Here is a 16427-nt window from a genome sequence, read left to right on the forward strand (position 1 = left end):
TGTCCAAAGCATAGTAAAATTTTAAAATATTTCTTCTGCACCCTGCACCACAGAAACTTAAATGATTTTGTGAAGCTTATATTAATCGTGTTGAGTTGGACTCACAAGCCTTTCTTATCCTGAAACATGGAAGGTATTATTTTCACCCAGTAAAAAGCAATGCTGTATGTATTTCATACATGTGCAAATCCCCTGTCAGAAATTTTGGAGGAAAGGAAGCCATTCTTGGAAAATTATTCTTTTTTCCTCTAAATCTGAAATGTCAGAACGTACCCGACTACAGTGTTCTCTGCTTTCTTAGTCCTACTTCTGTGCTTCCTTTTTTTTCTCCCCAAACACCAATGCTACCTAACATCTCCTTTGTTTTGTAGTCATCTAAATTCCCCACTTTCCTACAGCCTCCTTCAGCAAACACCCTGTGAATTTCTTTATTGAAATTCTGCAATTTGAACTGACCTCACTATTTTATGCAGATTATTACTGTCTGCTTTCTTTAATGCTATCTGCAACATCTGGAACTTGGTGAATTTTTTTTTGGGGGGGGGTTTTGGTCTTTTTTAATCCACAGAGAACCTGACAACTCCTAATTAAATGCACTGTAACGTTTTCTTCTAACTAACATTTCTGGTAAATCTGATTAGTTGCAGAATTCCCATGAGTGCAAAGTCCTTAAATGCTTTAATTAAACAAAAAAGACAACTAAAACCCTGTGCAATTCATTCTATAACAATCATCTTGTTTACTGCTAAGTGATGACAATGTAAATTATCTTTGTAATAGGCAAATTAAAAAAGTCTTGCCTTAGCCCCAGAGGTCACAAGAGAAAAGGAATTTAAAAAGTCCTAGATAAAACAACAGACAAATAATGCTTCTACTTTTTTGATTCCTTTTACTGTATTTTAGATGATATATCAGGCAGACATCTGGATCTGTAATACTAGCAGCAGGGTGCAGGACAACTCAAGCTGTGAGTTGTCAGCACAGAGAGGATGGCTGACTGCACAGAAGAATATCACATAATTCAAGGACAGAGCTGACTACAGACCCTTTGCTGAGGAACAGAATTATCAAAGGAAACACTGGAAGAATAATAGAGAAAACAAAGCAATTAATGCATAAAAAAAAGAGGTGTTAAATGTAGAATTTCAGTAATGGGCCACCAGTGGTTTTGATAAAAGCTTTTCCATTAGTTCTGTTTCATATCCAGCTGGAGTGGATAACTGTGATCAACCTGAGTTAATGAAAGTCAATGCAGCAGCAATAAACAGTTTTCAGCAGTTTATGATCATTAGAGATTAACATGAAATGATGCTCTTAGAAGGTCAGATGTATTTTAGGATAGGAGCTCTGAGGAAGGTTAAAGTGAAACAAGTGAGGTAATGCATAGAGCCACAGAATGGCAGTTTAGCTCAGACATTTACACCAGAGACTGAAAATCAACATACTTTGGAAGCCACTCCATTTCAGTGGTCAGTGTTCCACATTTCTGTAAGTAGAAAACTAGGTTTAAAGTCCATTTGGCTAATCCAAGTATTCTTGTGTCTGTTTGTTGCAGACAGTTAGCTATTAAAGCAAAATAATTCTTTTATCAAACTGTGGCAAAAGATAAATATTTTTTAAAAAACCCATCTTGTAAAACAAAAATAAAAAAGGTAATGAAATAAATTATCTTCTTTGAAGTTACATGTGTGTATAGCCTTCCTCAGGACAGTCAGCAGAAGGGGCAATTTTTTTACAGTTTTAGTCTTCATTTGCCATCTCCAGATAGGCCAGGAACCCCATTTCTTAAAGTGCAGCCCTGCAACATTCACTTAATGCTCTTGAGGCAGACTCCACTGAGGATTAAGGGAAATATGTCACTACCCCTCACAGTTACCCTTTCCCATGGACTACAACTACACAGGTCAGCCTTTCTAAGGAAAGCTTGGGAGCTCACCCCACGGAATGTGAAATGTTTTTCAAAGCATAGTATCTTACTAAACTCATTTAGTGAACTTAGGACGGGTGTATAAACAGCTTGATTTCTGGTTTCTCTGAAGAGTATATTTATCAAGTGATTTCTTGCCAAAGCAGCAAAGGAGATGCTTGGTTTGCTGATAATAACACAAAATGTCATTGTCTCACTTACCTGCCCCATACCCAGGAAAATGGTTTTTCTGTATAGGACAATCTAATTGCAGGGAAATCTATCAATAGCTATTCTATACTGATAGCTCATAATTGTTCTTTGTGGAAAATTGGTTCTCATTTTAAAAATTTGTTTAATTATTGAGCTACATGTGGGAAGTTTTATGCTTTCAGCAATATTTCATGTTATTTTCCTTTTCTTAAAGTGCATGGGTCCTCATTATCACTTGTCTCCAGCACATCCTCTCTCTACTCTACAGTGAGTATTGATATTTTAGAAAAAAATTCTGCCTGCCTCTGTTCTTGTTCATTGTTTGTGAAAATTTCAATACTTTGAGATCCAGGAGAATTACAATTTTACTGCAATAAAGTAGGAATGTTTGTTTTCAGCTTTGTACTACTGCATACTATTTTAGAAAACATTATTTTCACCTTCTTATGTGATTTGTTTATTAATGTTTAAAATCATTTAGTATACATTTTGAAAGCTAAAAACAACGTGAAACTCTAAGAGTTTCTCTCTTATGGGGGTCCTTATGCTTTTGTAGTTGACCATTTTGAGTCATTTTGCTTACCGTCAGCTAGTACATAATTTAGAAAATTACTTCTCTCCTGGTCTTGTTTGAGGTAAACTTCTTGAAAGCCACAAGGTTGCCTTAGAGTAAGGGAGATGTAATTTGGAGTTTAAGTGTCTACTGATTTTACTTGCAAGTAGCAGCATTTAATTGTTATTTTAAAAGAGAAGAGAGCAACTTTCTAAAACTTTAATCTTCATTAGTTAGATTAATTAGGTTGAGTAATATCTGTTTGTATCTCCAGAAGTTACTGTAATTGATTTTTTCCCTCTATTATATTTTTTTTGTTTGGTTGGTTCTTTTTTTTAATCTTATGGGGGTTTTTTTTAATATATTCTGCATTATTTATTGCTTTGGTTGTTCTACGAACAAGAAATCATCCATAGGGATGTTTGGACATTCCCTTGCTGATACACAGCAGTTGCTTTGCAACCTCCTCACTAACACAACTAGATGCTGCAGGAACCCCTTTTCACAGGAAAGCAGCCCACTTACCTGCTTTATCCCATGCATTCATCAACAGTGTGTGTCCTCTCCATATGTCCAGCTGCTGAGTCATGTCAGCTGACATTCCAGAGATGGCCTCCCCTACCCAGAGCCAGTTCTTGCCTAGGAATACCAAGCTCCTGCAGTTTGATGATTTGTAGCACGTGGTGGCTCTGTCTCAATGCTAAACTCACGTTAGCTTGGGAAGTGTATTGTACCCATGCACAATGGTGCCTCTCCTAGCTCTGTTTAACCATAAAAAGGTTCTTTCAAGGGCATGTCTAAAACATTGAGTACACATGCCTTAGGTTTTTACAGGCCTTAAACTGCAAGTTGCAAGTCATTCCAGTCCAGACCAGTCCTGAATTATGTGGAAGCAGGAGAGGGGAGGTGAAGGTGAGAGGTGTAGAATGTATATACAGGCTGGCTACATGTGAGGCATGACTTACAGTCAGAGTTAAGCTTCTCACTGATGTTTTCAGGGTTGAAAAAACCTTTCAAACTATTTCCTTGTCTATGAGACACTACTATCAGTTTGCATGGGAAGGTGTGTCAAAAATTATAATTCAAGCTTTCATGCCAAAGTTTAGAATGTTATGGAACTGATAGATGAAAAAAATCAAGCTGTAAAGTGACACAGGATGCTTTCAGCACCCAGTAAGTGAGTAACTCTGAAATATCTGTGTTCTGATGTTGTGTAATGTAGCAAGAATTTACTAAACTTACTATTTATATAACCTTTTATATTTCAACAGAATATCTTGGAAATATTAACTAAACCCCCATGATATTAAAGAGTGGTATTTCCCCTGCAAAATAAACTTTAGACTGTTTACCCAGGTTCATACTATAAATATCTTCTGACTGTGAATTCACATTGCAGCTGAGTCCCACTCCTTAAGTAATGGATTATATAGGCAAGATAATGGAAGCTGCAGAAAAATCTGAAAAGGACCAGAAATAAATTGGTGTAAATAATTACTGGCATTGACTTTTAGCAAAGATTTTTGATCTGAATTTCTTCTGCTTGAACCCTCTTTGAAAATGGTTTAAACTTTTCAGCAATTAATCAAAAGATGATGCATAAGTGGAGTAGGAGCCTGAAAAGTTTAACACTCAGTATCACATCAGCTGAGTGAAGAGAGCAATGGGATAGCTTCACAGGGTTATCTGAATTAAATGTATTTCTTAGCTTTATCAAGCATTGTCTTAAGCCTTAGTTCTAGTGTTTTCTGTGACCTAATCACTTGAGAAATTCAATCAAAGTACTAAATGAAGATCAAGACCTTCATGTATAATTACCAGAGGATAGTTGAAAACAAGTTATTCTCAGAAGATTGTTTCTTTGGGAATTAGAATATGAGATTCAGAAGAGACATTTCATTATTTTCTGCCATTAAATAAGTCCAATGCCACAGAAGTTCTTCATTCACTACCCTTTTTTGTATATATGAGCTTTCTTCTTGACTTGCATTTGGTTCTCAGGACTTAAGTTGCATAGACTGGAAATCAAGCTTGTAGCAATATGCATGTACAGAGACCTCCATTTTGTTTCATAGAAAAATATACCATGTGAGCAGACATAGTAAACTGATTCAGTTTTGGCAGTGAATTCATTCAGCCCTGTGAGTAATTGAAAAAATTATGCTAGGTTGTCTCCATTTTCAATCTCCTCCTGCTCAGTAGGTGAAACACTTAAATTTTCCCCTATTTAGTTAATTGCCAATTTCCCGCACCGGCTCTCAGCATTAGCTACACTCTGACTCCCTAGGCCTCATTGATTGTGCTAGGCCGTGCTCAGAGGAGTTCTACAAGGACATGTCATTTGTACCTTAATGTTCTAAGACTTCAAAGAAAGAAAAATAATCCTTGCAAGGATGGGATGCTTGCATATAATGCAGAAGTAGAGTGAGAAAATAATTTTTTTTCCTTTTAGAGCCTATTGGAACAATGGCTGAGTTCTGGGTTTCAATGGTGTGAGAATAAACTTAAGTAAAAACTACTGAGATGCGTTTGGTTGTCAGATTCTATTTTTTTAAGCTAGTCCAAAATCCTGGTCTTTGTCATTCATTTACTTCCTTCACTGCTCATAAAATCTGACTTGTGAGAGCCACCTCTCTGAACTCAGGGAGAGGCAACACTTCCTTGTGCATTGAGGGAGTTGTCTGGTAAGGAAATGTAGCAATGCCTTCATCATCAGCTTTGGTGCTCCAAGGACAAGGACCATGTCTCCACATGGCAGTTCTAGGAAAAAGTCACCAACCCTAATTTTTTGCTTTTGTTGTCATAGAAGAAATCATAAGAGGACATCATCACCTCAATCCCTTTGTGACCCTCCATGTACTGCATGTTTGATGTAACAATAATGGGAATAGAATATAATTTTTTTTCTGTAGGCAAATCTTCTTTTTGTAAATATTCATCAGAAGGTTAGTGTGTCACATCAGTGATGAGAAAAAAAAATCATTATACTAAATTAGCCTCACCTAGTGATGTGTCAGGTATTGAAGTAGTTTCAGCCAAAAGCATTTCTAAGTGTTGCCAGGGTAAATATCATAGCATCACAGTCTGTTTAGTGACTGCTAACAGATAAGCGTGTATGGAAAGAGGCCTTTTCCAGAAGTCTTCTCCCCTTATGCAAGGTAAAGCAAAAAAAAACATTTCTGTTATAAATCATTAAAATCCTGACAACAAAATTAATGCCTAATACAGGCTCAAATTCAGCCATACTGATTTTCCCCACCAAGTATAAGACAGACAGTCCTATGCCAGAGAAATTTTGAAGTTCCCTTACCTTGGGTTTTAATAGGGTTTCTAATGTTATTTAGAGATAATTGCTTACCTACATTTTCCTTCTACTGTTTACTATTCTCTTCCAGATAACATAGACTGTTTCTCTGAACGTGGGCCACTTCAGACCATGGGGTGGATTAATTTCCATTAACTGATTCATTAACTGATTCTTATGTTATGAAAGGGTTCCTTTCTTGTTGCATGCCATTCTTTTCCATTAGAATCCCACTGAAGCAAGATTTATCTGTCTGCCAAATGTCTCCTGAATAGGACTGATCCAAAGCTTAGAAACTGAATGACTTTGAAAGGTTTGCCTTGCAGTGGTTTCGTTTCTTAGCTTGTTGAAAAAGGCTGCTGAATAAAAAGTTTCAATATATGACACAATATATTACAATATGGACAATACCTAAATTATTAAATATTAGCAAGTTTAATTGAAAACTTTAACATGCCTTGATAGCCTTTAATATTTTGGTCAGTACTCTGTATGGACAAAATTACATTAAGATGCAAGTTCCTCTCCCCTTTCCCAATGAGAAGTGCTGTCAACTTCTCTTATCAGAAATTACATAGTATCATATTAAGGACATGTCTTGGTATGCAGTAAAGCAAATTTAAATCCAGGAGCCCTAATAATCATTGCAGCATAAATGTTTTCTTTTGAATCAGACTAAGGCCCATGCAGTGAGAGCATAGTAAATTTTTGTTTGTATCTTAGAAATGTAGCTCCAGTTTCTGCTTTTCTGGTCCTGCTATCCATTTCTCCACCATTTCATTTTGTCCCTATGCTGGCAAGCTCTTTGGGGTTTCAGCTGGAACTTTGCCAAGCCAATTGAAAATAGTTCCATTTATTGTTTTTACTGGATACCTTCCTTAAACGTAATGGATGCGTGCAGCTATTCATTTCACTTCAGTGTGGCTGGCTTTTATGTTCTATTACCAGAATTATGTTGCACACTGATTCTAAGCCATTTCTTCTTTGTTTTCTTCCAGGCAGAAGAAAAGGCACATTCAGAGGTAATAACTTTTCTTCCTTTTTTTAGTTCTGTATTGCTTACATTATTTTTTAGTTTATTGTTTACCTGCTTTGGCTAAACTGCATAGTTGGTGGGGGAAATACACCCTTTGTCTTTGCATTGCCTTTTGAGAAGTATTGGTGGAAACCTGGTGCAGCTTTTAGTTAACTAGAAGGTGTTTTCTTAGCATTGTGCTGAAGAAAGTCTCCTGACTGTCATTCTGAAAAGATGAAAAGAATCAGTAAGAACTGGGCATTGAGTGGAGGAGTTAAGATAGGTCTGATTTCAGACTTAATTCCACTCTGTGCAGGATCTAAGGAATTGTGCAATTCAAGGTAAGGTGCTACCTTTCAGGAGGAAAAATACTTCACATGATCGCTTTGAACTTCTCTCCCTCACATTTTGAATTATATTAAATTTCTGAAACTGACCACTTTGATGGATTTCAGAGCAATGCAGATTGATTTCAGATATAAATCAAATTTGACATGGAAAATAGCTTCTTTCTCCTCACAATGTATAAGAATGGATGACAAGCCTGGGTCAGCAGCTGGATACAATTACAGCCTTTCTCAAAATGAAGTCCTGATTGTATTAAAAGGGCACCAAAGAGTAGCTGCAATAAAATACAGCACCAAGGGGTGCATTTCCACTTCACAGAGCTGCATGCCTTCCAATTCCTGCATTTATGCTGCTCCTATTTTTACTATTCTAATCAAAGGAAAAGTCAACAAAAAGATATTTTGAGGACATTGAACAAATAAACATATCCTTCCCTCCTTGCTGCAGTATATTTCAATATAATTTTGTCTAAGCTCACATCTCTTTAAGTTAAAAAGAGATAAAGAGGCATGTTATAGCTCAGTAGTGTAAATTCCAGTTCCTCATTTTATTGCCTTTTCTGTAGGTCTGAATATAGAAAATAAACATTTCTTTCCTGTATATTTCTACATGATGTTTTCTCAATATCTGGGTCTGCTTGAGATGCTCTTACAGGAGATGTTGGACAGCACTTCATGAGACCTACCTTTGTGATTTGCAAGAGCATGATGAAAGTGTAGCTTAAGCTGGAATGCCAAATAATTGCATTTAAAACCAAAAGAGAAAACTTGGAAAAATAAAAGGGTCAGTCCAGGATGGAGAACAGCTCGATAATCTGCCCCTTTTTGAACTGAGCTAGTGTAAATGACTGAGCTATTTTTGCGTTACAGAAGTACAGGAACATGTTCATGTTGCTTGTACAGTATTTCTTGTTAGTTTTCATGGGAGTCATAAAACTAAAGTACTGCAATGGTCTTTACTAGTGACTGTAAATGTTCCCTTTCCTAGGCTGGTTTTACACATTTTATCTCTCTTGTCTGGAATAATTTACAACTGAATATGAGAGCTTCTTCAAAGTGAAACTCCATGCTGTGCTTGATTTCAGTACAGTGCCCAGAAGTCCCTGTAAGATCTCAAATAGAGTTAAATGGGCTTAAAATGATGTGCAAGCTTCATGTTAGGTATCTGCCCCAGCTGAAATGGAAACATATTTTTCATAAGGATTCTGTTTTTCATTAAAGGATAAAAGGGTCTTGAGTTTATTTTCATGTCAACAAGCACATTTAAAGATACATTTTTTTTTTTAAGTTGGCAAGCAAGTTTTTGAATACTATATAAGATTTAAAGAGGTTGCATATTTGAATTTCAGGGACTGTAGGAAGCATGTGTTAGAGAAAAAAAATACTACTTTACCTCACCTCATTTTAGACAACCATAAAGAAAAATCTTGTGTCTGAGGTAGCCATCAAAGCCTTCTTCATGCCAGGCAGCATGAGAGTACATTTTTCACGTTATCTTTGTCTACTGTAGACATACAACATATGTTGGTTGCATCATGTCTACAGTCAGGCACGGCGAACCTCACCCAAATGCACTCGTGTTTCAAAACCTCAGGCCACATCTCCTTGATTGCACTAAGCATATGTTTGGGACTTGTGGGATTTGGTAAAAACTTATGACATTTCCCTTGCAAAAAAGGATAATATATACAAAGTAATTAAGCATTTACCCATGTGTGCTCCCTTAACTGGAATCCTGGCTCATACACCGATTGAGTGCTAGAAAACAGTTGGAGCAACACTGAGCTACAACTTCTAATAATTTGTATTTCTGGATAGTTCTGAGATTAAAATTTGAAGCTCAGACATTGTAAATCTATTGGTTGTCTCTCAAGAAAACATACAAAATAACCACAATAAAAACATTGCTGAATTACTGACAGCAGTCTGTTGTTTCTCTAGCAAATTCAGAAACTACGGAGAGAGTTGGTTGCATCGCAGGAGAAAGTTGCTACACTTACTTCTCAACTTTCAGCAAATGTAAGTATTTTTGCTTGTGATGATAAGTAGTATCAATGAATACATTACGAATTGCTCTTCCTCAACACGTAGTCTTGGAGACATTACTATTTATTTATTTAGGGTTTTTGTTTTCCGAGTTAATGACTTCATTGAATTTCTATACTGTCCTAGCTTCAAGAAAAACTAATCTTGTGGAAATGCGAAGTAGGCAGTGGAAATGGAGTTTCCGCAGTTTGAATGTGACAGTCCTATCCTGTTAAATTTTACCCTTTTCTCAGAATCAATTATAAAAAAATGGCCAAAAGTAAGGAGACACAAGCAAAGAAAGGCATGATTTGCATATTCTAATAGAATTCATTCGCGTTTAATTTCACAAAGACAAACCCTGCAAAATGCAGTCAGGTGTGAAGGGAAGCACAGTCTACAAGTGTATATAGGATTCATATGCTACAAAAGCAGTGCTGATATGTAATTAATTAAAACTGGGCTATTTCACAGAGAGCTTCCTGGTGTTCCTTCAAATTGACATATATTGGTAATATGAGTTATGGAACGTGTTATCTGAAAATAATGCCAGATACAGAATGCAAGAGACAATCCTGTCTGGTTGATGTGGTTTCAGGTGAACTTACTGAACAATCTCTCTTTGAAGTGTAGGTGTCCTGAATATTTAGATTTACAAATAAGTGCTGATTTCAAAGAAATTATTTCATGTTGTGAGAAAATAATTTCTAGCTCTGTGAAAGCTGCTTGTTTGTGTGTGACTTCCACACATGAAAATGTGGAAAAGCTATGCTTAGCACTTTCTTCTCTGTTCAGAAGGCTGCAGAGCACCTGTATTTGTACATCTGTAGCAGTTTAGGTTGCCATACTCTGAGTACTGGGAGTGAACTAGTGAATCAGATGATGTGGGACATTGCAATGTTTGTAAATTCAAAATCTGGATTCTGGGTTGGGTTTTTGCATTTGAGAATGTATAGCTAGAATAGCCAGCATATCTGTATTGGGTTTGGGGCTCCTTCTTTCACATGTTTTAGACACTGACCTTCATCTTTACCAGTTTGGGCAGTTCTTTATTCATCTATCCTGAGAGCAACAAACTAAAAACCACACTGAGAGGAGAGAAGAGCTAAAATAGCATGCTTTGGGTAGGTGTGTTTGCTAGTGAGTCTGTTGCTCTCTGCAGGGCCCTTTTCTTTCCACAACAAATGCAGAGATGCAGCAGCAGTGGCGAGCATCGGAAGGTGATTCCTGGCTGGACTTGTAACACAGCACAATCACAGACATGCTCATATCTACTCTGAGTGCCCTGGTGTTATCCAGAGGAGTTGTCTTGATTCCAGCAAGCCCCTGATTTAATGAAAGATGTGTCTGCCCCCAGTCAGAAGTTGGACTAGATGATCATTAAAGGTCCATCTCAAACCAAACCTTTTCATTATTCTAAATCGAGGTGTCATATCAGTTAAATTAAATTGTTTGCCTTTGGCGAGCTTGTACTCAGTGCCTGTTCCAGGTGATAACTCAGGACCCCTGGCACCACTCCTCTCTTTACTCTGCAGGTAGAAAAACAGTTTTCCCTTCCCTCTTTTCACTGGCTCAGAACAGAAACACCAGCAAATTCTTTCTAACTGCTGTGTTGAAAGGGAGAATTGAAAGATTACTCAGGCTCTGTCACTTTTCAGTCAACCCAGAAATGCTGTAGTCTATAATATGGCAACAAGTGCAATAATGTCAGAGCATTCTCTGCAGCTGAGGAAATTAAGCTATTGTTTTGTTTGTTTGGACAAACTGGCTCCTATCTCTCCTCAGTCTTATTTAGAAGTCCTTCACTGTACCTCTGGCCAATATGACTTTCTATTAAATAAACACCATACAAGATGGTTTCTAATAACATTATTTATTCTAGACAAATTGTCCAAGCCAGGTCCACGCTATGATTAGATTTGATCCATAATTCAAAGAAATGGAGTTAAGTTAAAAATGGGAATTTTGGCTTGGTTTTTACTCAAACTAAATCAGCTGTGTGGGTAAGAAATAATTTTGGGTTGATCTGTATAAATCAGACTGGATTGTTGGGAATCTGTTCCTATATGCTGCCTCTGGGCTTCTGAACAGCCAGGAAAAATGCTTTTCTATGGATCTAACTGTAAGGACATTTTCAATAGGATGGCTAAATATATATGCATAGACATCTGGTTTTCCTATCAAGAAATACCACATTTGGTTAATTTAATCATGTTCTTTTGACTGTTACACACCTTCTAATCCATCTCCATGGAGATATTCTTTAAACTCTAAACCTAAGCAACCCTAAGGCTGCTCCATTTTGCACATGCATTTTTTAAATTATACAAGAGAAATCTTTCCTCTTGCCAAATCCCCAACATGTAGAAATTCCTTCAAAATTAAATTTTTCAGGAGCACGAAATGTAAAGGCTTCAAAATCCCTAGGCATGAACAAAATTATATTCACAATTAATACCATCTTTAAAAAAAAGTAGATATTGCTAGATATTGGGAGTAAATATTTTTGGCAGGATGTTCTCATGAGATACATACTTTACAGAACCAAAAAATTGAGAAGTATTTCACAATAAACCTGGTCCTGAATTCATTTTCTGCTGTTTCTGATAGAGAACTTGTAAAGTATTAAAACAATACTTTCATATGAAACCAAACAATCAATAGCAAATGCTTTTTAGGGATCCTTCTGTCAGTCCTTCAAGGATTTTATGAGAAGAAATTCTACAAAGTATCTCTTAAACATCAGAAATAAAATCCAGGCTGAAAGCAGACAGTATATTCAATTACTTAATTGTGATAGAACCACTGAAATTTATTTAATTACAGAATTGATGTTTAAATGCCTCATATTAAGTACTTTTCATGAAAATTCTGAGAGTTATTAACAAACAATTGATTTAACTTGGCAAACTTACAGAAAACCTAGATGGCTTTCTAGATTTCATGAACTTGTACTGCCTTAGCAATGCGTTCCTTTCGTGTACTCATTTATCGTTTATTTTGTAGTCTAAGAGACTACATATTTCACCAGTCACTGCCTTTTAAAGGAGAAATATTCCTAATCACAAAAATCTGGAATTTATTCTCAGAGAAGAAATCAAATCTCTACATGGATAATACTACTGTGACCCTCATTTTGAGTCATGTTTTCTCATCAGGAAGGCTAAATCTTGAACCAGCCTTAAGTTTAATTCGGAAAAGTTTGATCACTGTCTGTCTTCTCTGGCAAACAGAGAACTGCGTGAACAGTCTGTCTTTTGTGGTGCTTTTGCTAACGAGAAAAATGCTCAGTCCTTCCTGATGCTTTTGCTACAAATGCATTCCTCTTAGCATTCGTCCTTAGTGTTAGTCCTGAACCCCTCCTAATTTCCGTATCCTCACTGTCTGAAAACAGGCAGCACTTTTTGCCTTGCTGTAGTCTGGAGAAGGAAAGTGTTAATAGCCAGAAATCTTGTTCCTTCAAAGCTCAATCTCGATGTGAATTTGTTGTTAGCATTTCCCTCTGTAGAACTGAGCAAAAGTACTGTACATGAGTGAAAAAAAGAGCACCTTATTCAGCTCATTTCAACACTATTTGTGCCTTTCTTTGCTTCTCCACAGAAGACTGTTGGTGACATTAGTATATAAGTAATTCAAAGACTGGCAGGTTGAAATTTGACCTCTTCAATCAAGCCTTTGCTTGATACATTATTTTATACCAAAATCTGTCAATTGGAAGTTACAGCATTTCTCAGGCATTATTGAAAACTCTGCTAAAATTTTTCTTACTTGGTTTTTTTTGTTGTTCAGTTTTCGTTGGCTGGACTCAAGTACTATGCTTGACTTCAGCAGCTTATTTCATTTTATTAACCCCAAAGGGCCAAAGTGTTTTGCCTGCAAATGATTAAATTCAAGCTGCGTCCAGCTGTAATTTAATCTGTAAATTAAGCATCATTTCGATGCTTAATTTACAGATTTTCTCTGAGATTCTTGCTTTACCCCTGGCATCTGTCTCAGTGTGGCTGAAAGGTAAATCTCAATACTAATTCAGAAAGGGCCTGTTTTCAGTGCAGAAAATGTCCAACCAGCAGACTCCGTATGTGACTGACAAGGGCTCAAATTCCAGTGAGCAGCCTGACCAAGCCTGTTCAGAGGGACTTTGATCAGAGCTTTGTACTGTATAAAGCTGAAGGGTGCTTGCTTGCAAGCTGTAGTAGAGCCAGGATGCCAGTAGAAAGCGGAGGGGGTGTGCTGGCTAATGCTCTTGTTTGGCCAGCTCTGAACCGCTATCCTGCGGCCAAGCAACAAGCTGCTAGCAGGCAGCAAACAGAAAAGGCCACCAGATCTACAGTTGCTGCTTGCAACCAGCCTGATCTCTTCTGGCCTTTCACAGCTCCTTCCATTCAGCCCTGTCAGGTGGGAGGAACTTTATTTATTTGCCTTTGTTTTATAAATCTGAACGCCACAGGTCAAGTCCCAAAGTGTGTTGGAAGGCAGATGTTTCGTATGTGAATGTCATGTTCAGGATAGGCTGTAAACCTGAGCTGAGGTATTTGGGGCTTGCCTGGCTGGGATAGTTTACTAAGGAAATCTTTAAAATCAAATCTGTCATCTTAGCACTGAAGACATCTCTTCAACTGTTTCCAGTGTGCATTTTGCATGTTAATAGAAGTCAAAATTAACTCGTATGTGAAGGATATCTACAGATTAAGAGCTGTCTATCTATGTATCTAATATGTATCTCAAGTTAATGATGGATATATTTTGCTGCAGGCGTACTTCAAGTAATGCCCAGTTACTGAACTCTAATTCCAGGATGTCTTTTTTTCAAGTACAAATACTGCATTCAATTTTGAAGACATATTTTTACTATAGAATGAGCATTATATAAACCACATATAATATTCAGGCTACTCTTTGAAGTATTTCAAGGATGTGTGTACTCCATGAATGAAACTTCTGAATCTAACACAGAGATTTCTAAGGTGTGAGAGACTGGCTGTATCTTAAACAAACAAACAAAACAATTCCTGAATATTTTTACAAGAATGAAAGAATGGAAACTTCTAGATAAATTTAATCATCCTCAGAAACTGAGGATTAGCAATCCAATCAAAATAAATTACCAAATTTTTAAGTGTTAAAAAAGTTTCTAATTAGAATTTTTAATTTCCGATGAACATTATTAAAGACACAGATTTTTCTTTCTCTTTGCTTTAATTGCTTTATGAATTATTCTGCATTTAACTGTTTAAATGTGAAAGCTGATCTCAAATGGAAATACATACATATACTTCTGTTTTATGTATACTTCAACACACACATATAAGTATACTGATAATTTAGCCTTTTTGAAATGAAATTTTCTTATTTTATTGTATAGTATTTCTGTAGGGAAAATGTTCTTAAGTTTGCAAGTCATAGCTCCTAGACAGCTGAAGGAATGAATATTAGCTACAATGGAGAAAGAACAGTTTATTACTCTGAATATAAAATCAATACTTCAGTAGATGAGTGTTATCTTGTAATAAACATTTAAAGTAATGAACAATGCAATTAAAAGGTTTTCTTCTTGAATAGTTTATGGTAAATGGGACTTTGAATTACATTTCTTTATTATTAGGAAATCAAGTTCTAATAGTCTTTATTTGAAATGAGTTAGAAAAATGCATCATCTTGATCCAATGACATTTATGATGCAAAAAGTTTGGTATAATATTCCAAGAAGGTAATGTTCTCTGTCACTGGGTGAATTTTACTAAGAACCCTTGTTACATGGCTGTCTTTCTCTAAAGGCTGTCAGAAAATAAGAGTTTCAGTGACCTTTGATGACATTTTTAATGCTGCTTTTTACTACTTAATTTTTCCTGTAAATTCTTTGTTGTCTATTCATGTACTATACAGGATGCATTTGTAGCTATGGAACAGGAAAATACTTTACACAAGTATGCATAGTTTGGTACCAAAGTACTGTGGTTATTACAGTCTAATTTCTAGAAAAGGAGAGAAGCAATGCATAATTAAACAAATTATTCCTCTTTCAAGCCCTCAGTCCCCACTGTAATTCTCAGAGTAAAACAGAACCATGGGCCGTCAGCCAAGACAGATTTTTTATGAGGCAGGGAACAGTGAGCTCCATTAGTTTCCTGTTAAACAAAAGTAATGAAGAGACAGTTGGCTAAAATTCTGTAGTAGTGCATCTATTTTGTCTCTGATAATGTTCTGGGTGTGTGATCATCATCTTTGGAAATAAAACGCCATAGATTAATCTGGATAAGTTTAACATGTAGCTAATTAATAAAGTTTAAATTAAGTTTTAAAACAGTTATTTTTATTTTCTTAGAGAAATAGAGTAGTGAAAACAACCAAAGGCTGTAGTATTGATTGGCAGGTTTTCAGGTTCATTTTATCAAAGATTTTAACTTCCAGAAAGTAGTCTAAGTTATAAATGTTAAAATAGGAATATATACAATTATCTTCTAGAGATTCTATATTTGTCTAGTCTCATGTTTATCTGGAGTTAGTCCTTGTGGTATGTGTCCTTTTACCACAAAAGTTATCCCTAAGATATCCCTGCAGATGCAGAAAGCAGGTCGATTGACCACTACACCTCTAAGTAATTGTGTACCTAAGTATACTAATAGTGTGGTTTACAAGGAGTAAACTTTTAGTAAGGTTAATAAGAATAAAATAAGAGGCTTTCAAGATACCTAAATATTTATAGCAATCCAAAATTATTTACAAGACACAAAAGTCACTCATCAGTACAACAGCTCTGAAGCAGAGATGCATAAGTAGCCCACTATTATATTTATGGTAATCTTCTTCAGTTTGAGGGATAATATACAGAGGAAGGTGGCAAGAAGCTCTTTTCCCTCTCCTAAAATGCAGAACAAAATCCTTTTTGGACCATGTCTTTTCTTGATTATACCTCAGATTCAGTACAACCGCATACATTCAAACAATTTCAACTATGCTTGTAAAAGCATGCAAATCTGCAACTGAAAAATTTGCCAGGCACTGTGTGTGCCTGAACTGCTATAATAAAAACTAAATTTTCTCCCTGAGGAAGCTCAGTTAACCCA

General features: G+C 36.2%; 1 protein-coding gene across 3 annotated transcripts in view; it reads left to right on the forward strand.

Annotated features, from left to right (window-relative positions):
- Nucleotides 1-16427, forward strand: part of NAV3 (neuron navigator 3) — a 251568-nt gene that overhangs the window by 204479 nt on the left and 30662 nt on the right. For all 3 annotated transcript variants that reach the window (XM_059472357.1, XM_059472358.1, XM_059472359.1), the window contains 3 exons: nucleotides 2334-2386; nucleotides 6975-6998; nucleotides 9280-9357. In XM_059472357.1, the coding sequence (XP_059328340.1) occupies nucleotides 2334-2386; nucleotides 6975-6998; nucleotides 9280-9357 (155 nt within the window). The remainder of the gene's footprint in view (nucleotides 1-2333; nucleotides 2387-6974; nucleotides 6999-9279; nucleotides 9358-16427) is intronic.

Source organism: Ammospiza nelsoni, chromosome 5 (genome assembly GCF_027579445.1).
Source record: "Ammospiza nelsoni isolate bAmmNel1 chromosome 5, bAmmNel1.pri, whole genome shotgun sequence".
Classification (NCBI taxonomy): domain Eukaryota; kingdom Metazoa; phylum Chordata; class Aves; order Passeriformes; family Passerellidae; genus Ammospiza; species Ammospiza nelsoni.